Genomic DNA, 23,421 nt, shown 5'->3' with positions numbered 1-23,421 from the left:
GCTTCAAGCATAGAAAACCATGAAGTGCAACATGTCACTAAAGATTCATTTTCTGCATTCCCATTTAGACTTCTTCCCTGCAAATCCTGGTGAAGTCTGTGACGAGCATGGTGAAAGGTTTCACTAGGACATTGCAGTCATGGAGAAATGGTGTCAGGACAACTGGAATCCATCAATGTCGGCTGATTGCTGTTGGACTCTTCAGTGAGAAGCCTCAGACACTGAGTACAAATGAAAATCATCAACAAAACTTCTTCAGCTTAATTGAACTCTTGCAAAGTGTCAGCACCATAATGTAATTAAACAATTATATGCAATAAAAGTTAATTTCTAGTTTGTCAAAATTCCTACGTGATACAAATAGCCTGAAATTATATCTGTGTTTAGCTTCAATGGTCGATCTTAAACAAAGACAATCGAAGGGCTGAATAGCCTAGTCCTGCACCTATTGTCTATTGTCTAATAGTTGTTAACAGCAGAATTTATGTTCTTTTGATTGACTGTAAATGAACAAGACCAGCTGACGCCTGGTACAGATAATGGACTGCGTTATACAGTGCAGTCCCCTAATCGAAACCCTAACCTAATCTTTCATCGAGCGTCTCAGCATTTCCAGGAAACATCTCCAACTACACGATGAGGGAAGTGGATTGCTATTCAGACGGGGATTTTATATCTCCTGTGAGTCACTTCTATTATGATATTGTTTTATAGGCAAAGCTGGTATTTGTAGTCTATTTGGATGAATTCAGCGAGTCAGGCAGAGTCTATTCATTACATCAAGGGGCAAATCACGGTGCAGATTCTAGGAAACTGAAACAGAGAATGGAATCCCCCACCTGCACAATGAAATTCCATAAATTACATCAATAAACCGGCTGCGGGTTCACCCGCTGGACAGTCTGTTTATAGCCCGGTTGGTGGAGTACCGTCAAGACATGAGCTGTTACATTTAATTTTGAATTCAGATTCTGCAGCAGGGTACTCACATCTCCCGAAGCATTGAAGCGTCCACCCAGGGGGACCCTTGCGGTAGCCCGGCTCGGCAACAATGGGTACACAGAGGAAGCAGCAAGGACGCTCTTTTCTCGGAACGGATTCCTGTCGGTGTACGGGCAAATCCCAGACTGAGGAAGCGGTGACTGCGCAGTGGGGTTCAATAATCCGCTGGAGCCGACAACCTGTTCCACGGTCGTGCACTGCCTCTGCAGACCCTCTGGGACTGGGGTTGCGAGGGCGCGCAGTCGTTAGACCGATTCTATTCAACTCCACCCCACTCACACTTCCGTCGCTGATCCATCACTGCACCAGGCCCGTAGTGTCAGGGTCAGGTTTCATATCACCATTTTAATACCACTGCTTTTTATTTCTAATTTTGCACTAATTTAATTTAACTATTTAATATATACACTTCATGTAATTCATAGTTTGTTTTCTCTTTCTATTAACATGTACTGCATTGTACTTTTGCCACAAAGTTAGAAACATAGAAAACCTACAGCACAATAAAGGCCCTTCGGCCCACAAAGCTGTGCCTACCTTAGAAATTACTAGGCTTACCTATAGCCCTCTATTTCACTACGCTCCATGTATATATCGAAAAGCCTCTTAAAAGACCCTATCGTGTCCACCTCCACCACCGTTGCCAACAGCATGTTCCACACACTCACCACTCTCTGAGTAAAAAACTTCCCACTGACATCTCCTCTGCCCAGCACCTTAAAACTGTGTCCTCTTGCGGCAACCATGACAGCCCTGGGAAAAGGCCTCTGACTATCCACAGGATCAACGCCTTTCATTGTCTTAACCACCTCTATCAGGTCACCTCTCGTCGCTCCAAGGAGGAAAGGCTGAGTTCACTCAACCTATTCTCATAAGGCATGCTCCCCAATCCAGGCATCATTCCTATAAATCTCCTCTGCACCCTTTCTATAGTTTCCACATCCTTCCTGTAGTGAGGCGACCAGAAATGAGCACAGTACTCCAAGTGGGGTCTGACCAGGGTCCTATATAGCTGCAACATTAGCTCTCGGCTCCTAAACTCAATCCCACAATTGATGAAGGCCAATGTACTGTATGCTTTCTTAACCACAGAGTCAACCTGCACAGCTGCTTTGAGTGTCCTATGAACTTGGACCCCAGGATCCCTCTGATCCTCCACACTGCTAAGAGTCTTACCATTAATACTATATTCTGCCATCACATTTGACCTACCAAAATGAACCACCTCACACGTATCTGGGTTGAACTCCATCTGTCACTTCTCAGCCCAGTTTTGCATCCTATCAATGTCCTGCTGTAACCTCTGACAGCCCTCCACACTATCCACAACACCTCCATCCTATGTGTCATCAGTAACTTTACTAACCCATCCATCCACTTCCTCATCCAGGTCATTTATAAAAATCACAAAGAGTAAGGGTCCCAGAACAGATCCCTGAGGCACACCACTGGTCACCGACCTCCATGCAGAATATGACCTGTCTACAACCACTCTTTGCCTTCTGTGGGCAAGCCAGTTCTGGATCCAAAAAGCAATGTCCCCTTGGATCCCATGCCTCCTTACTTTCTCAATAAGCCTTGCATGGGGTACTTTATCAAATGCCTTGTTGAAATCAATATACACTACATCTACTGCTCTACCTTCATCAATATGTTTAGTCACATCCTCAAAAGATTCAATCAGGCTCGTATGGCATGACCTGCCTTTGACAAAGCAATGCCAACTATTCCTAGTCATATTATGCCTCTCCAAACGTTCATAAATCCTGCCTCTCAGGATCTTCTCCATCAGCTTACCAACCACTGAAGTGAAACTCGCTGGTCTATAATTTTCTGGTCTATCTACTCCCTTTCTTGAACAAGGGAACAACATCTGCAACCCTCCAATCCTCTGGAACCTCTCCCATCCCCATTGATGATGCAAAGATCATCACCAGAGGCTCAGCAATCTCCTCCTTCACTTCCCAGAGTAGCCTGGGGTACATCCCATCAGGTCCCAGTATCCAACTTGATGCTTTCCAAAAGCTCCAGTACATCCTCTTCCTTAATATCTATATGCTCAAGCTTTTCAGTCCACTGTAAGTCATCCCTATAATCACCAAGATCCTTTTCCATAGTGAATACTGAAGCAAAGTACTCATTAAGTATCTCTGCTATCTCTTTTAGTTCCATACACACTTTTCCACTGTCACACTTGATTGGTCCTATTCTCTCATGTCTTATCCTCTTGCTCTTCACATACTTGTAGAATGCCTTGGTGTTTTCCTTAATCCTGTTCAAGGCCTCCTCATGGCCCCTTCTGCCTCTCTTGATTTCATTCTTAAGCTCCTTCCTGCTGGCCTTATAATCTTCTGGATTTCAATCATTACCTAGTTTTTTGAACCTTTCATAAGCTTTTCTTTTCTTCTCGACTAGATTTACACCAGCCTTTGTACACCACGGTTCCTGTACCCTACCATTCTTTCCCTGTCTCATTGGAACATACCTATGCAGAACTCCACACAAATACCTCTTGAATATTTGCCACATTTCTTCTGTACATTTCCCTGAGAACATCTGTTCCCAATTTATGCTTCCATGTTCCTGCCTGATAGCCTCATATTTCCCCTTACTCAAATTAAACATTTCCCTAACTTATCTGTTCATATCCCTCTCCAATGCTATGGTAAAGGAGATAGAATTGTGATCACTATCTCAAAATGCTCTCCCACTGAGAGACCTGACACCTGACCAGGTTCATTTCCCAATACCAGATCAAGTACAGCCTCTCCTCTTGTAGGCTTATCTACATATTGTGTCAAGAAACCTTCCTGAACATACCTAACAAACTCCACCCCATCTGAACCCCTCACTCTAAGGAGATACCAATCAACATTTGGGAAATTAAAATCTCCCACTATGACAACCCTGTTATTATTACACCTTTCCAAGATCTGTTTCCCTATCTGCTCCTCGATATCCCTGTTACTCTTAGGGATCTATAAAAAACACCCAGTAGAGTTATTGACCCCGACCTGTTCCTATCTTGCTCCTTTTCTGCAGCCTTGACACTATCTCTGAAGAACAGTACCACGCCCCCACCTCTTTTGCCTCCCACCCTGTCCTTTCTGAAACATCTAAAGCCTGGCACTTGAAGTGACCATTCCTGCCCCTGTACCATCCAAGTCTCCATCATGGCCATAACATCATAGCTCCAAGTACTGATCCATGCTCTAAGCTCAACCGCTTTGTTCATAATACTCCTTGCATTAAAATAGACACATCTCAAACCATCAGTCTTAGCGCAAACTTTCTCTATCACCTGTTTATCCTCCCTCTCTCACTGTTTCCAAGCTTTCTCTATTTGTGAGCAAACAGCCTCTTCCTTCGTCTCTTCAGTTTGGTTTCCAACCCCTCCCTAACTCTCCCCAGTAGCCTTAGCAAACCTCCTCACCAGGATATTGGTCTCCCTCGGATTCAAGAGCAAACTGTCCTTTCTGTACAGGCCATGTCTGCCCCAAAAGAGGTCCCGATGATCAAGAAATCTGAGTCCCTGCTCCCTCCTCCAATCCATGAGCCATGCATTTATCCTCCATCTCATTCAACTTAACAAATTTCACGACATATGCCAGTGATATAGTCCCACATAGGAGATTAGTGGGCAAAATTAGGGCACATGGTATTGGGGGCAGAGTACTGACATGGACTGAAAATTGGCTGGCTGACAGGAAACAAAGATTAGTGATTAACGGGTCCCTTTCGGAATGGCAGGCTGTGACCAGTGGGGTACCGCAAGGTTCGGTGCTGGGACAGCAGCTGTTTACAATATACATTAATGATTTAGATGAAGGGATTAAAAGTAACATTAGCAAATTTGCTGATGACACAAAGTTGGGTGGCAGTGTGAAATGTCAGGAGGATGTTATGAGAATGCAGGGTGACTTGGACAGGTTGGGTGAGTGGGCAAATGTATGGCAGATGCAGTTTAATGTGGATAAATGTGAGGTTATCCACTTTGGTGGCAAGAACAGGAAGGCAGATTACTATCTAAATGGAGTCAAGTTAGGAAAAGGAGAAGTACAACGAGATCTAGGTGTTCTTATACATCAGTCAATGAAAGCAAGCATGCAGGTACAGCAGGCTGTGAAGAAAGCTAATGGCATGCTGGCCTTTATAACGAGGAATTGAGTATAAGAGTAAAGAGGTCCTTCTGCAGCTGTACAGGGCCCTGGTGAGATCCCACTTGGAGTATTGTGTGCAGTTTTGGTCTCCAAATTTGAGGAAGGACATTCTTGCTATTGAGGGAGTGCAGTGTAGGTTCACAAGGTTAATTCCCGGAATGGCGGGACTGTCATATGTTGAAAGATTGGAGTGACTGGGCTTGTATACACTGGAATTTAGAAGGATGAGAGGGGATCTGATTGAGACATATAAGATTATTAAGGGATTGGACACGCTGGAGGCAGGAAGCATGTTCCCGCTGATGCGTGAGTCCAGAACTAGAGGCCACAGTTTAAGAATAAGGGGTAGGCCATTTAGAACAGAGATGCGGAAAAACTTTTTCACCCAGAGAGTGGTGGATATGTGGAATGCTCTGCCCCAGATGGCAGTGGAGGCCAAGTCTCTGGATGCATTCAAGAGAGAGTTAGATAGAACTCTTACAGTTAGTGGGGTCAAGGGATATGGGGAGAGGGCAGGAACTGGGTACTGATTGTGTATGATCAGCCATGATCACAGTGAATGGTGGTGCTGGCTAGAAGGGCCGAATGGCCTACTCCTGCACCTACTGTCTATTGTCATTAAACCGGACTCTAATTCTGAACATGGATTCTGTCCCTTCATCCCAACCAATCCATGCTGACCACAGTGCCAATCTCTCCCCAGAACCTTTGACACCCTGACTAATCAAGAACCTGTCAACCTTCATTTCATATAGACCCATTGGCTTGGCCTTCACAGATTCCTAGAACAGTACATAGAACAAACGGCCCTCCTGGCTAGTGTCAATGTCCTGCATTGGTCTATATTCCTCCATGCCCCACCCCTCCATGTTATTCAAGTGCCTCTTAAAAATGACACTATTTCAGAATCAGGTTTAATATCACTGGTATAGAAGGTTCCAGTGATGTCATCGTCCAGAATGGCAGCTTAAGTCAATAGCTCCTCTGGAAATATCCATCAAAAATAAGATCTTTTGAAAATATCTGAATTGATAAGGGGGGCAAAAATGTGAAAAAAGAATGGAGATTTATAACAAGCGTCACTGCAGTGCCCGTGGACGAGAGGGTGCAGTGAATGGCTTTCCTACCCGAACGCGTGGTAGTGAGGCTGACGATGGGCCTCGTTCAGGCGAAGCGGCAAATATGATCGAAATTCTGGAAGAGGCAGGGGAGTTCTAAAATGATATAAACAACAACTAAATAATATCGTCAGAGCTCACCAACATCAATCAAAAAATAGCGGTTGCAGAGACATGAATTGAGAAAGTGGATGGAACTAAGACAATAAGAATATTAAATCAACAAGAAAGTAAACTGATTGACCTGGAGGGAAGATCACGATGGAAAAACATCAGGATATACAATGTTCCTGAAGGAGCGGAGGGTTTGTCTATGACAGAGTTTGTACAAAAGTTGCTGTAGGACGTGCTGGAGCTTCCCTCGACTATGAAGCTTGAAATTGAGAGGGCACATCGTGCGCTCGCCCCACGACCTACTGGAGACAGAGAAGATAAGCCACGCTCAATAGTAATTAGATTCCTTCGATACAATACCAAGTCAGAGATTCTACGAAGGGCCTGGGATAAGAAGAGGGTTTTTTTGGATGGTAAATTAATATATTTCAATCAAGATTATCTCCCAGCGGACCTGCAGGAAGTAAAGCGAATATAAAAAGCAAGAAGAGATTAGATTCCAGACTCCGTACCCTGCTAAACTTAGAGTGTTTTATGAAGATGGGATACAACCGCATCAGATAGTGGAAGAGGCGACTACAGACATGAAAGTCAGAGGGTTGCCCATCAGTATGATCAAACCGAGGGAAAGCCTGGCTGAGGAATTATCCCGCTTTGCTTGGGAAATAGTGTGAGAATCGAGAAAGCAGGGGATGGGAGGAGGGTGAGAGAGGTATATCAGGAAGAGACTGTGAGTTTTCCGAAGACAGCCCTCACCCCCTCCAGAAGAGCCATATGGTTTGGCTGACTTTAGAAGTGTTGAGAAGCTAAACGGAAGCAAAAATAGACGATGCTATACCTATCTCAAAAAATACATTATAATGTGGATTTTATATTACTCAATTATTCTTTTTTATTCATTTATTCCCTCCTTTTTCCCCACCTAAATGAGAATATATAAATATATATATATATATAGGAGAAATACACAGGGAAATCTTTTCTGTGTAATGGATACAGATTTGTTCACTTACTTTTTTGGGCACTGCAGTGGGGGCCCTCAACTCACAGGTAGGAGGGGCTATTCCCCCATAGCTAGATGTTTCCTCTAGCTCAACCCAGGGTTATCTACTAGAGACCTCAATCTTGGAATCACACCTTCGTTGCCTTTTTTCAAATTATTTGCATTTTTTGGTTCTTAATTGTTCAGGGAGTATATCAATTAAGCTTTATTTTGCTAATTTCAGTGATATATTGACAGATAAATACACACGGCTAAGGACAAAGTAGAATTCATTTCTTTTAATATCAATGGGCTGTTAAATCCAATCGTAGTAGAATTCTATCCAAAATGAAAAAAAGAACAAGCCCAAGTAGTATAGTTACAGGAAATTCCCTTAAGTGATAATGAGCATGGAAAACTAAAGAGAATGAGCTTCACTAATATGTTTTTCTCCTCATATAAATCAGGACATAGGAGAGGAGTTGCTATTCTTATCTCGTAAGCAAAATTTTGAAAAGTATTTGAAATGGGAGATAAGGAGGGCAGATATATTCTGCTAAGGAGGAATATAGACAGAAATTCAGTTACTCTATTGAATATATATGCACCCCTAGGAAGTGATATTGGTTTCTTTCAGAAAATTACTAATATTATGGTAATGAAAACAAAAGGTCTCCTGATATGTGGGGGAGACTTAAACTTACAATTACAAGCAAAGTTAGACTCTTCCAATAGAAAAACCTATGAAACAAAATATATTTATATAACTTTATATTTAACTTCACATAAGAAAGTTAATACACTTTTTGAGGATGTTGATTTAACTGATATATGGAGGGACCTTTTCCCCGACAGAAGAGATTACACTCATTATTCTGCTCCACATTCTGTATATACAAGAATAGACTATTTCATAACATTTGGAAAAGACAAAGACAAAATAAACACCTGTGGAACTGGAACAATAGATGTAAGTGACCATGCACCTATATATTTATCTGTTGATTTTGACAGCCAAAGAATACAATTTGGAAATTAAATTCAAGTCGACTCAATGATCCGTACTTTAAGGAACAAGTTAAAAAAGAAATTGGTCTTTACTTAGAATTTAATGATAACAGAGAGGTTTCACCTCCCATTTTATGGGATACTCTGAAGACTGTTTTAAGAGGGAAAATTATAGCGATATCTTCATATAAGAAAAAAAATAAGGAATAATACATTAGATGAATTACAAAATAGGCTGAAGGAACTACAAACTGTAGAAAAGACACAAATTGAATGTGGCACAGGATACATTAGAGAAAATTTTAAAAATTAGAAATGAAATTAATAGTTTGGCTATGCAAGACATCAGGAAAAATTTAATATTCCTGAAACAGAGACATTGTGAAAGTGGATCTAAGTCTATGAAAATACTGGCACGGAAATTGAAAAAAAAAGATAGCAGAAAATACAATTCATAGAATTAGGAATCCAAGAACAAAAATGTTAAGAAAATAAGCTAAGTGAAATTCAAGAAGCTTTTGAAGCGTTTTACAAAATGCTATATTCCAGAGTTCCAGGGGAAAGCATAACCCAAATTGACACCTTCTTGAATTCTCTAGAGTTACCCACTTTAAGTGAGGAACAATATAGAACAATGACTGCTGACATAACTGAAGTTGAATTAAAAGCTGCAATTAGTAGGCTTAAATTAAGCAAATCACCAGGATCAGATGGGTATACGGCAGAGTGGTACAAAGGATTTAAAAATGAGTTAATTCCTGTTTTACTCCCCACACTGAACTGGGCTCTAAAAAAGACACAAATGCCACCCAGTTGGAAGGAAGCAATAATCTCAGCTATACCGAAAGAAGGCAAGTATAAAATGGAATGTGGGTCATTTAGACCAATATCCATTCTTAATGTAGATTATAGATTATTTACCTCCATCATGGCCAAACGATTAGAGGAGCTTCTACCCATACTGATACGTAACGATCAGACAGGTTTTATACGACAATGCCAGACTCAAGACAATATATGAAGGACACTTCACATTATGGATCATATACAAAAAAATAAAATTGAAGCAATAGTGATAAGCGTGGATGCTGAAAAGGCATTTGATTTGGTTAATTGGAATTTTCTTTACAGTTTTACATAGATTTGGTTTCCAAGACACAATTATTAAAACTATACAGGCACTATATGACAACCCTACTGCTAGGATTAAAATAAATGGATATTTATCAAATAGTCTTACCCTAGAAAGTGGCACGAGACAGGGTTGTGCATGGTCACCACTACTCTTCGCATTATATCTGGAACCATTAGCTCAATTCATCAGACAAAATGAAGATATCAGGGGAATTACTATTAAAGGGACAGAGCATAAATTGGCTTGTTATGCAGATGACATTTTGATCTATCTAGGGCAACCTTTACCTAAATTGATGCAATCCTTTGAACAATATGGTCAATTATCAGGATACAAGATCAACATAGATAAAACCCAATTACTTTCATATTACTGTAGCCCACCAAGAGAAATTGAAAGTCAATACCCCTGGGCATGGCACACAGAGTCTTTCAAATACTTGGGCATCATTATGCCAAAAGATTTGACAAAATTATCAGAATGCAATTATCAGCCTATCTATAAAAAAATTAAGTAAGATATAACAAGATGGAACCTAATTCCTTTTTTCAGTCTCAGTTCAAGGACTGAATCTATTAAAATGAATATACTGCCCAGACTATTATATCTCTTTCAGACCCTACCAATAGAGATTAATCAAAATCAATTCAATGAATGGAACAAGATGTTATCAAGATATATTTGGCAAGGTGAAAGGCCTAGAGTTTGTCTCAAAACTTTGCAATTAGCCAAGGAAAAGGGGGGATGGGGCCTACCTTCTCTTAGAGATTATTAGTTTGCAGCACAGTTGAGAGCTGTGATATGTTGGTGCAACCCTTCATATGACGCTCAATGGAAAAACATTGAGGAGCGGGTACTTCCCATCCCCATACAAGCAATTTTGGCTGATAACAACCTGCAAAGTTACATAAATACTATTGATAACCCATGGGTGATATTGACTCTTAAAATATGGAAAACTATTATAAAAGAATATAAACTAGAGAGAGATACTGCAATTTTTGAATAGTGTGCATATGACTTGGGTTTTACACCGAATAAACTGGATACTAGTTTTAAAGACTGGACAGCTAAAGGAATAACAGTTCTTTGCAATATAATGAAAGAAGGAACACTGTTCAGTTTTGAAACACTTAAAGATAAATACTTAATAGAAAAACAAGACATCTAAATTAAATTAGTATTTACAGATGCGACAATATGTTAATAGGACAGTTAAAAATGTAACCAAAACAAGTACATGTTTGATAGATCTATTTGGAAAAGCATATAATTCAGATAACAGTAGTAGAATCATTTCAAGTGTGTATAAGGGTTTTTTCAAATTTTAAAACACATTCAACTTCATGCATTAAAACAAAATGGGAGAAGGAAGGAGGGATAATTATATCTGAGGAAGAGTGGACAATAATATGGAGATATCAATCGAAGTGTACCAATTCACAGAAATGGAGGGAGTTCAGATGGAAAAACTTGATAAGATGTTTTATTACACCCTCTCAGAAATCCCATTGTGATAGTAACGTCCCTGTTTGCTGGAGAAATTGTGGAAATCAAAATGCAAACTGTTATCATATTTTCTGGGAATGTCCGGTTATCAAAGATTTTTGGAATGGGACACACAGTGCCCGACAAGACAGCTTTAAATGTGAAATACCCTTAGAAAGTAAGACCATATATTTTGGATATATACCTCAAGAATGGTTGAAACAAGATAAATATTTAATGAATATACTGTTGGTGACTGGTAAAAAAACTCTTACTAGGAAATGGTTATCACAAGAGAGCCCAATCTTAAGTGCATGGATGGAAATTACAAAGGGGATCTACAAAATGGAGAAGATAACAGCTTCTGTTAATCATAAGTTGGAACAATTTGATTTATTCTGGGAAAAATGGTTTAACTACATACTATCTTGTAGGCCTGAGTTTATCCTCACAAATCAATGAATATGTTGTAAAAAAAAGATCACTCCCTACTTGTACACAGTTTTCTCCTTTTGCTTGTTCTTTCTTTCCTCTTTTCTGTAAGCGTATACCTCAGATAAATATTATGTGGAGACCTGTGGCAAATATGACTATATGATATATATATACAATATCTGAATTATGTCTTATGGAAATCTTTGTTTAATGATGAACTTCAGTAAAAAATAAATTACAAAAATATATCACTGGCATATGTCATGAAATTTGTTAACTTTACAGCAGCAGAACTATGAAATACATGATGAATAAATATAGAGAAAAAAACTAAATTACAGTAAATGTGTGTGTGTCTATTAAATAGTTAAGATAAATAGTGCAAAAAAAAAGTAGTGAGGTTGTGTTCGCAGGTTCAATGCCCATTCAGAAATCAGATGGCAGAGGGGTAGAAGCTGTTCCTGAATCACCGAGTGTGTGCCTTCAGGCTTCTGTACCTTCTTCGTGATGGCAACAATGAGAAGAGGGCACATCCTGGGTGTCTTGTGTTTTAGTTGCCTCAACCATTTCCTGATTGCCTCTCAAGTCCCTTTTAAATCTTTCCCCCTCACCCAGAACCAATGTCACCTCCCCCCCCCCCGGGAAAAAGACTGCTATAATCAGCTTTATCTCTACAGTGGCATGCAAAAGTTTGGGCACCCCTGGTCAAAATTTCTGTTACTGTGAATAGCTAAGCGAGTAAAAGATGACCTCCTGATTTCCAAAAGGCATAAAGTTAAATACGACACATTTCTTTAATATTTTAAGCAAGATTACTTTTTTATTTCCATCTTTTACAGTTTCAAAATAATGAAAAAGGAAAAGGGCCCAAAACAAAAGTTTGGGCACCCTGCATGGTCAGTACTCAGTAACATCCCTTTTGGCAAATATCGCAGGACTTGCTTCCAAAATGCATCAGGCTTGTTTAGATGTTCCTTTGCCAAACTTCTGACGCTGAATTTTGTGGTGAGGACACAGGAAAGGATTTCTTCTGATGACTCTTCCATGAAGGTCATATTTGTGCAGGTGTCGCTGCACAGTAGAACAGTGCACCACCACTCCAGAGTCTGCTAAATCTTCCTGAAGATCTTTTGCAGTCAAACAGGGGTTTTGATTTGCCTTTCTAGCAACCCTACAAGCAGTTCTCTCAGAAAGTCTTCTTGGTCTTCCAGACCTCAACTTGACCTCCACCGTTCCTGTTAACTGTCATTTCTTAATTACATTACAAACTGAGGAAACGGCTACCTGAAAACGCTTTGCTATCTTCTTATAGCCTTCTCCTGCTTTGTGGACATCATTTATTTTAACTTTCAGAGTGCTAGGCAACTGCTGATTGTTGGGACAAGGTTTGAGGAGTCAGGGTGTTCATAAAGCTTTGAAATTTGCATCTCCTGGCCTTTCCTAATGATGATTGTGAACAATTAAGGTCTGAGACCTTGGTAAAAGTTATCCAAGAGCTCAAATCTCTTGGGGTGCCCAAACTTTTGCATGGTGCTCCTTTCCTTTTTTCCCACTCTAAAATTGTACAAAACAAAAATAATACACTAATCTTGCTTAAAATGGTGAAAAGAATGTTTCATCTTTAACTTTATGACTTTTGGAGATCAGTTCATCTTCTACTCACTTAACTATTCACGGTAACAGAAATTTTGACCAGGAGTGCCCAAACTTTTGCATGCCTCTGTATCTATAATTTTAAATATTTTTACAACATTGGCCCATTTCCCCATGTTTGAAGCAACGTTCCATGCAGCCTTTCCAATATCTCCCTCTGACTCAAAGTAAAGTTCAAAGTAAACTTTATTATCAAAATACATGCTGCATATATAACCCCAAGATAATTTTCCTGTGTGCATCCTCAGCAAATCCATAGAATAACTATAACAGGATCAATGAAAGATCAACCAGAGTGCAGAAGACAACAAACTGTGCAAATGCAAATATAAATAAATAACAATATATAAGTAGAACATGAAATAACAAGATAAAGAGTCCGTAAAATGAGATAATTTGTTGTGGGGACATCTCAATAGATGGGCAAATGAGTGTAGTTAACCCATCTGTTTGAGAGCCTGATGTTTGAGGGGTAGTAACTGTTCCTGAACCTGGTGGTGCGAGCCCAGAGGCTCTTGTACCTTCTACGTGATGGCAGTAAGTGAGAAGAGAGAATGGCCTGGGTGGTGAGGATCTTTGATAATGATTGCTGCCTTCCTACAACAGTGTTTCATGTAGACATGCTCCTAGTCCACCTCCCCTAGTCCAGGCAACTTTCTTGTAAGTAATCTCTGCACTCTTTCCAGTTAAATCACATCTTCTCCATAACAGTTTGACTAAAACTGTACACACTTCCCCAAGTGTGGCCTCACTGATGGATACAGAACTGCAGGCTAATGTCCTCCAAGTTGTTAGTAATCACATTTGATTCATATAACTCAAGGATGCATCTTGTAGCTTCAAACTATATGTGGTGAAGAACAAATTTTACCTGATTCTAGTCCTGACTACTTCATTAGCTACCTACTGTACCCAATAAAGTGGCCAGTGGGTGCATGTCTGTGGTCCTCTGTTGCTGTCGACCATCCACTTCAAGGTTTGGCGTATTGTGCATTCAAAGTTTTTCTGCACACAACTGCTGTAGCATGTGGTTATCTGAGTTACTGTCAGCTTGAACCAGTCTCACCATTCTCCTCTGACACTTTCATTAACAAGGTGATTTCACCCACAGAACTGACAGAACTGCTTTTGCACCATTCTATGTAAACTCATAGGGGTTCCCAAGCAGAGGTCCATGGACACATTGTTCTATAGTATTGGTCCATGGACCCTTTGGTCTGTAGTATTGGTCCATGGCAGAGAAAAGGTCTGGAACACCTGAGACTGTTGTGTGTGAAACTCCCAGGAGATCAGCAACTTCTGAGATACTCAAACCTCCCTGTCTGGCACCAACACTCATTCAACTTTCTAAGTCACTTATATCACATTTCTTCCCCATTTCTTCCCCATTCTGATGTTTGGTCTGAACATCAGCTGAACCTCTTGACCGCGTCCGCATGCTTTTATGCACTGAGTTGCTGCTGCATGATTGGCTGAATAGATATTTGCATAAACAAGCAGGTGTGCAGGTGTACCTAGTAAAGTGGCCACCGAGTGTATGTCTCCTTGAGATTCATCTTCTTGCAGGCATTCACAGTAGAACAAAGAAATACATTAGAAACAATGAAAAACTACACACAGAGACTGGCAAACAACCAACGTGCTAAAGAAGATGAAGTGTGCAAATAATCAGTCAGTAAATACATAACACTGAGAACACGAGTTGTTGAGTCCTTGAAAGTGAGTCCATTGGTTGTGGAGTTGAGTTGAGTGAAGTTATCCACACTGGTTCAGGAGCCAGATGGTCAAAGGGTAATAACTGCTGATGTTTGGTCGACAGGCATCTAAACCTCTCCTATCTTTGTACTTACTTGGATATACTTTTAAATGTTGCTAATGTGCCCACTTCAATGACTATTTCTGGCAGCTCATTGCAAATACACACCACCCTTTGAGTGGCTGGTTTCTAGGATCACAGCAATAGGTCATCTGGTATGGCAACTTTTAATACATCCCTTAATGTAACTTCCAATGCATCTTTGCATAAGACGTTGTGAGTATTGAGTGCAGCAACACCACTCCTTAGAAGTTTGCACAGATTCAGCGTGTCATGAAATCCCTGGCCAACTTCTATAGATGCCCAGGGGAGAGACTGATATAAAAACAAGCCCAAAAAAAATAGTCTACAAAAAGTAGTGGAGACAGCCTAGGCCATCATTAAAAGTCCTCTCCACCACTGAGTGTTGCCACTAGAAAGCAGCGTCCAGGCCAAGCTCTCTTTTCACTGCTGCCATCAGGAGCCTGAGATCCCACACCACCAGGCTCAGGAGGAGTTGTTGCCCTTCAACCATCCAGTTCATGAACCAGTGTGGATGATTTCACTTCACTCAACACAGAACTGATTCCACAACCTATGGACTCATTTGCAAGGACTCTTCAATTCATGCCCTCGGTATTATCTATTTATTGTATTTGCAAAGTTTGTCTTCTTTTGCACAGCCGTTGTCTCTCAGTCTTTATGTGTAGTTTTCCATTGCCCATCGTATTTCTATCTTCTACTGTGAATGCCTGCAGCAAGATGAATCGGAGGGTTGTATAGGGTGATGTATACACTGTATTACTGCTGCAAAATAACAATTTACACGTCATTTGGGTCAGTGACAATAAATCTGATGTGGACTCTGATTCAAATTCTGGCCCTTCAAAGTTCAAAGTAAATTTATTATCAAAGTACATACACAGTATGTCACCATAAAACAACCCTGATATTCATTTTCTTGTGGGCATTCATAAAAAACAAACAAAATAAAAATATTAAATAAGCAATTGAGAACATGAGATGAAGAGTCCTTGAAAATTAGTCCATATAGGTCGTGGGATCAGTTCAGTGACGGGGTGAGTAAAGTTATCCCCTTTGGATCAAGAGCCTCATGGTTGAGGGGTAATAACTGTTCATGAACCTGGGGCTGTGAGTCCTGCGACTCCCGTATCTTCTTCCTGATGGCAGTGGGAAGAGAGCATGTCCGGGGTGGAGGGGTCCCTGATGATGGATGTTGCTTTCCTGCGACAGCTCATCATATAGATGTGCTCAGTGGTGGGGAAGGCTTTACCGGAGATGGACTGAGCCATATCCATTGCTTTTTGTAGGATTTTTCCATTTAAGGGCATTAGTTTTTCCATCCCAGGCCATGATGCAACTGGTCAATATTCTCCCCTCTGCACATCTGTAAAAGTTTGCCAAACCCATCTCACATGCAAGATTCCAGTTGAATGACTGAAGGGTACTTGACAACTGTGGCAGGGCTTGAATAAGATCACCTCCTACAAAGTGACCCAAGGTGACAATGGGCTTTGCTGCCAGATGAGCTCAACGCCTTTTATGCTCATTTTGACTGTCAAAACACAGAGGCATCTTCACGGGTTCCCACAGCCGCAATGACCCTGTGATTTCAGTCTCAGAGGCTGACATGAGAAGATCCTTCGGGAGGATGAGTCCACGAAAAGCATCCTGCCCAAACGGGATACCAGTCGAGTACGAAAGACCTGTGCTGATCAACTGCTGGAGAGTTTACTGATCTCCTCAACCTCTTGCTTCAGCAGTCTGAGATATCCACCTGCCTCAAGCAGGCTCCAATTTTCTCGGTGCCTAAGAAGAACGAGGTAACCTGCCTCAGTAACTACCCACAGCGATGAAGTGTTTTCAGAGGCTGGTGATGAAACCTATCAACTATTGCCTGAGAAGCAACTTGGATCTGCTCCAATTTGCCTACTGTCAAAAGCAGATCCCACTTCATTGACTCTTCACTCAACCCTGAACACCTAGACAACAAAAGTGCATAGATCAGGATGTTCTTTATCGACGACAGATTGGTATTCAATACTAGCAACCCCTCATACTAATCATTAAGCTCCAAGACCTCAGCCTCAACAACTTCTTGAGCAACTGGATCCTGGGGTTCCACACTTGCAGACCCCAGTCAGTTTGAATTGGCAACAGCATCTCCTCCACAATCTCCATCAGCACAGGGGCAATACAAGTCTGTGTGCTTAGACCCTGCTCTATTTACTTTACACTTACGACTGTGTAAATAAGCACAGCTCCAATGCCATATTGAAGTTTGTTAACAACACCAGCAAAATGGTGATGAATCAGCATATAGGAGGGAGACTAAAAATCTGGCAGAGTGGTGCCACAACAAGAACAACCTCTCACTCAACGGCAGAATCACCAAGGAAACGATTATTCACTTCAGGAGGAGCAAACCAGAGATCTATGAGGCAGTCCTCATTGGAGGATCAGAGGTGGAGAGGGTCAGAAACTTTAAGTTCCTCAGTGTTATCACTTCGGAGAGTCTGTCCTGGGTCCAATACAAAGAGAGCACACCAGTACCTCTACTTTCTTTGATGGTTGCAAACATTTGGCATGTCATCTGAAACTCTGACCAGCTACTATCTTTGTGGAGAGTATATTGACTGGTTGCATCATGACCTGATATGGAAACACCAATGCCTTTGTATGGAAAAGCCTACAAAAGTACTGGATACGGCCTAGTCTGCTGGGAAAAGCCCTCCCCACCTCTGAGTAAATCTACATGGAGGAGAGCACCACCCATCATCAGGGCCCCCACCACCCAGGACATGCTCTCTTCCCACTGCTGCCATCAGGAAGGAGGTACAGGCACCTCTGGACTCTCACCACCAGGTTCAGGAACAGTTACTACTCCTCAACCATCAGGCTCTTGAACGAGAGGGGCTAAATTCACTCAAGTTCAGTTGTCCCATTATCGAAATGTTCCCACAACTTATGGACTTACTTTCAAGGACTCTTCTTCTCATGTTCTTGATATTTATAGATTAAATATTTATTTATTATTATTTCTTTTTTTTTTTCTCACCTTAAGCGAGTAATGCCAGAGGTACGGGCCTAGTCAAGCACACTCATTTCTCAGCTGCTAGGCACTGCATTGCCCCATTTTGGACTACAGCGGACTTTGTGATTTTAATTCTGATAACTCTTGTATAAATTGGGGTTTATTTTTAGCCTGTGGTTTTCCTGTCAATATGTTGAATCTGATTCGGATGCAGGTTAGCTTTTCATTGCACCCCTGCAGATGACTGAAAACTTGACTATGACTTTCAATAGAGATTGACAGCTGTGGATTCCTTGAACTTCATGCATTCTGTCCTCTTGTTCTCTGCTTTATTCCAAAGCACCTTTGTATCCTCCTAAATCATAGTGTGATATTTTGCATCATTCTAGCTCCTACACTTCCCTTAACCCAGCTCTCTACACCAACTCCTTGAAACACAGGGACCTCCTGTTCCATATAATCTAGCTGTTGACCATAATCTAACTCAGCCAACACATCAGTATTGACCTAACCTAGGCTTTCCATGTCCTGGGTGTGTGTCGGAGCTTCACACTGTGTCTGACCCCGGGAGTGTGTGATGGGACAATGCAGAGGAAGTTTCACTCTGTGTCTAACCTTGGGTGTGTGTCCTGGGACAATGCAGAGGAAGTTTCACTCTGTGCCTGACCCTGGGTGTGTGTCCTGGGACAATGTAGAGAAAGTTTCACTCTGTGCCTGACCCTGGGTGTGTGTCCTGGGACAGTGAAAGGAAGTTTCACTCTGTGTCTGAACTTGAGCATTTGTGGTGGGATGGTGCAGAGGGAGTTTCCCTCTGTATTTTATTCATTTTTTAAAGAAGAGATTTATTTATTCATTTACAATATCAATCTTAATTGATTACTTGCAAAAATAATTAAATGCAAATATCAGATTGACACACTACCATCCAGGATACACCATCCCACTGATTGTGGATGTTCTTCAGAGAGCTAGCAGACACCCTTCACTCGTCTGCCTGCTTCCTCTTCCAAGACACCCAGACTCATCTGCTTGGGAGGATGCTTCCATAGCCCACTTCCTGGACCCATAAACATCTCTTAAATCAGGGCCAGAAACAAATCCACAAGGATGTTGTCCCACTCTCCCAGGTCTGGGTCTATGCGGTGGGACACTGTCGATGGATCTTTACCCCGTGAAGCGCTCATGCTGTTCGCTACCTTTAACCAGGTTCCAACACTTCGTTCATTCTGTCCTGTTCTTGATCCCCAAACTAAACCATAAATGATAATATCCTGCTTAACCCCTTCTCTTCTCACGGGCCCATCACCTCCCTCTGGTGCCCCTCATCCATCTCCTTCCCCCATGGTCCACTCTCCTTTCCTATCAGATTCCTCTTTCTGCAGCCCTTTATCTCTTCCACCTATCTTCTCAGCTTCTCACTTCACATGGTCTCACCTATCAACTCCCCCCTCCCTCCACCATCTTCTCCCCACTATTCAGTCCGGATGAAGGCTCTTGGACCAAAACATCGATTGTTTACTCCCGTTCATAGATGCTGCCTGAACTGCTGAGTTCCTCCAGAGTTTTGATGCCTTACATAAGAAGTGGAGCTTTTGTTATATAATGGCAGATGTTGAAGCCATATTCTTGTTGTACTTCGAAACGAACAGTGTGATCACTGTTCAGGGTCACTGTTCTTCCATCTCTAATCAAAAGGGTGTATGTTTCCCACTGAATTGTGCCTCAGCTGCCCCCAATCAACGATGTGACTGACAGTTGCAGAACAAACACTGTTGCTGTTGTGTGTCCATCCCTGATCTGGTGCCCTCATCTTCGACATCCGGAGCAAGGAGTAAATTGTCTCCATGCCCTTTTCCTGGCAAGAAGAGAACACAGACTGAACAAGAAGGGGAAAGAGCACAAGGCCGAAGAACCCTGTTTGAAATGTGTCAATCCCATGTACATTTCCCCAATCCTACTTAATGCAAACATCTCCCAACCCCACATAATCCAACTATCTCTTCAATCCTACATAATCCAAACATCTCCCCAATCCTACACAACCCAAACATCTCCCAATCCTACAAAATCCAAACATCTCCCAATCCTACATAATCCAAACATCTCCCAATCCTATAAAATCCGAACATCTCCCAAACCCACATAATCCAATCTTCTGTCAAATACTTACAATCTAAGCATCTCCACAATGCCACATATTCCAAGCAGTTCCTAATTCCAATAACCCAAGCCTTGTCCCATCCCACATAATAGACCATATCAATCTTGCTGAATGTTCACATGCCTCCCTAATCAAACTTAATATATTAATTTCCCCACTTGCTAACATTGATACAACTCTCCAGTTATACCAGCCTAAACTTGGACTATATTAAATCCTGAACCTCCCCAGCAGAGTGTATTGGGACAAGGTAGAGGGAACCTCACTCTGTGTCTGACCCTGGGAGTGTGTGATGGGACGGTGTGGAGGGAATTCACTCTGTGTCTGACCCTGAGAGTGTATGATGGGACGGTGTAGAGGGAGCTTCACTCTGTGTCTGAACCCGGGAGTGTGTGATGGGACAGTGTAGAGGGAGCTTCACTCTGTATCTGATCCTGCGGATTTGTGATGAGACATGGTAGTGGGAGCTTCACTCTGTGTCTGACCCTGGGAGTGTGTGATGGGACAGTGTAGAGGGAGCTTCACTCTGTGTCTGACCCCGGGAGTGTGTGATGGGACAGTGTGGAGGGAATTCACTCTGTGTCTGACCCTGGGAGTGTGTGATGGGACAGTGTAGAGGGAGCTTCACTCTGTGTCTGACCCTGGGAGTGTGTGATGGGACAGTGTAGAGGGAGCTTCACTCTGTGTCTGACCCTGAGAGTGTATGATGGGACGGTGTAGAGGGAGCTTCACTCTGTGTCTGACCCTGAGAGTGTATGATGGGACGGTGTAGAGGGAGCTTCACTCTGTGTCTGACCCCGGGAGTGTGTGATGGGACAGTGTAGAGGGAGCTTCACTCTGTGTCTGACCCCAGGAGTATGTGATGAGACATGGTAGAGGGAGCTTCACTCTGTGTCTGACCCCGGGAGTGTGGGATGGGACAGTGTAGAGAGAGAGTCACTCTGTGTCTGACCCCGGGAGTGTGTGATGGGACGGTGTAGAGGGAGCTTCACTCTGTGTCTGACCCCGGGAGTGTGTGATGGGACAGTGTGGAGGGAATTCACTCTGTGTCTGACCCTGGGAGTGTGTGATGGGACAGTGTAGAGGGAGCTTCACTCTGTGTCTGACCCTGGGAGTGTGTGATGGGACAGTGTAGAGGGAGCTTCACTCTGTGTCTGACCCTGAGAGTGTATGATGGGACGGTGTAGAGGGAGCTTCACTCTGTGTCTGACCCTGAGAGTGTATGATGGGACGGTGTAGAGGGAGCTTCACTCTGTGTCTGACCCCGGGAGTGTGTGATGGGACAGTGTAGAGGGAGCTTCACTCTGTGTCTGACCCCAGGAGTATGTGATGAGACATGGTAGAGGGAGCTTCACTCTGTGTCTGACCCCGGGAGTGTGTGATGGGACAGTGTAGAGAGAGCTTCACTCTGTGTCTGACCCTGAGAATGTGTAAGAGGGAGCTTCACTCCATCTCTATCCCAGTCCTTACTATAGATGTGTACTGCCTCACTGTGCAACACATGCCTTATTCTGGTGATCGACCCTCCCAAATCATTTCCACCCCTGTCCTCCTTGCCAAGTGCCCACAGTAGTTTATTTGGATGGACACTCAGTGGCCACTTTATTAGGCACAGGAGTGGAAGCCGGTGTGGTCTTCTGCTGCTGTAACACATCCACGTCAAGCTTCGACATGTTGTATCTTCAGAGATGCTCTTCTGCACACCACTGTTGTAACGTGTGGTTATTTGAGTTACTGTCAGCTTGAACCAGTCTGGCCATTCTCCTCTGACCTCTCTCACTAACAAGGCACTTTTCACCCACAGAACTGCTGCTCATTGGATACTTTGTTTTTTGTTTTCCAAACCATTCTCTGTAAACTCTGTGCATGAAAATTCCAAAACATCAACAATTTCTGAGATACTGAAACCTCCCCATCTGGCACCAACATTCGACAGTCAGAGTCACTTAGATCACATTTCTTCCCCATTCTGATGTTTGGTCTGGACAACAACTGAACCTCTTGACCATGTCTGCGTGCTTTTATGCATTGAGTTGCTGCCACATGATTGGCTGATTAGATATTTGCATTAATGAACAAGTATGCAGGTACACTTAATAAAGTGGCCACTAGGTGTATATGGCAGGCAGAAATATTAATTAAAATCAGAAATAAGATGCTGAATTCACACCTTGCTTCCCTGCTTCCAATCACCACCACTCCCAAAAAAATCACCAATTAATTGACTTCTTTCTATGAAACGGTAGCTGCCAACCAGTACTTCCTAACGTCAATTTACCTGTGTGTTTGTGTTGCAGTCTTCATTTCCAGCTTCTTTTCCACCTCCTGGTGATCTACACCCTGTTTGGGCAATATTCATTTGTTAGATATCAAGTCAATGCAGTCTGCCCAGCGGATTATTGGCACCCAATTGCCCACCATTGAGAACATCTATCATAAACACTGCCTGGGCAGGGCGAAGGCATTATCAAGGATGCATCTCACCCTAACCCTGGACTTTTCACTCTCCTCCCATCCGGTAGGCGCTACAGGCCCGCCCCTCCCCGCTCCCCACACCAGCAGGCTCAGGAAGAGCTTCTTCCCTGAGGCTGTGACCCTGCTGAACCTCACATCACAGCACTAAGCAGTATTGCACCCATATTGTACTGCCTCAGTACTCTTATATTTGTGTGCTGTAGCACTTCCTTTTTATTCACAGTTATTTTGTAAACACTATTCTTTGCATTTCTGGTTAGATGCTAACTGCATTTCATTGGCTTTGTATCTGTACTTGGCACAATGACAATAAAGTTGAATCAAGTCTAATCAACTCATCTGGGCTGTTTGGCCAATGCGTACTCCTTAAACAGGAGAGACCAGGAGATGGCATTACAAAGAGGAAATTGCTCGAGGACAAACACCAGGAAATCTGAATGACTAATGACTCAACATAAATTTGAACAATTTTGTTTGAACAACATCGTTAATCAATGATGAACCATTTCAGGTGCTCTAAGGACCTCAGAGCCCAGTGCTCTGTGGTGCCCTGCACAGGCCTGAAGAACTCAATAGTGTTTGGTTTATTATTGCAACGTGTGCCAAGATGGCTTCAGAGTCGGCGAAGGAGTTGGAGTGAGCAATTCGGAGAGGAGTCGATGCAGAGAAGTTTCCAGGCCCATTAACCTAAACCAGGACCGGTCTAAGCACAGAGCCAATTTGGAAAGGTCAAGAATGGCTTCAGGCAGGGTGGCAGGGCACAGGCTCGGAGTGTATTGAGGGGCCCGGGTCCCAGGGCCAGAAATAACCCTGTGTTTGACGATTTAAACGCGGGCCCAG

The 23,421-nt window shown here is 42.4% G+C and overlaps 1 protein-coding gene across 2 annotated transcripts in view; it reads right to left on the bottom strand.

The window, feature by feature from the left end:
• LOC132396367 (uncharacterized) overlaps window positions 1-6,859 on the bottom strand; it is a 32,272-nt gene extending 25,413 nt beyond the window's left edge. The window contains exon 1 of one of the 2 annotated variants that reach the window (XM_059973885.1): window positions 6,525-6,859. In XM_059973885.1, coding sequence (XP_059829868.1) covers window positions 6,525-6,553 — 29 coding nt within the window. In that variant the 5' untranslated portion in view covers window positions 6,554-6,859. Of the gene's footprint in view, window positions 1-989; window positions 1,358-6,524 lie in introns of those variants that run through there. The other variant, XM_059973887.1, reaches the window with a different exon arrangement.
• Window positions 6,860-23,421: the final 16,562 nt, after the last annotated feature.

This window comes from Hypanus sabinus, chromosome 7, assembly GCF_030144855.1.
Source record: "Hypanus sabinus isolate sHypSab1 chromosome 7, sHypSab1.hap1, whole genome shotgun sequence".
Classification (NCBI taxonomy): Eukaryota; Metazoa; Chordata; class Chondrichthyes; order Myliobatiformes; family Dasyatidae; genus Hypanus; species Hypanus sabinus.
This window is presented reverse-complemented; position numbering and strand designations above follow the sequence as displayed.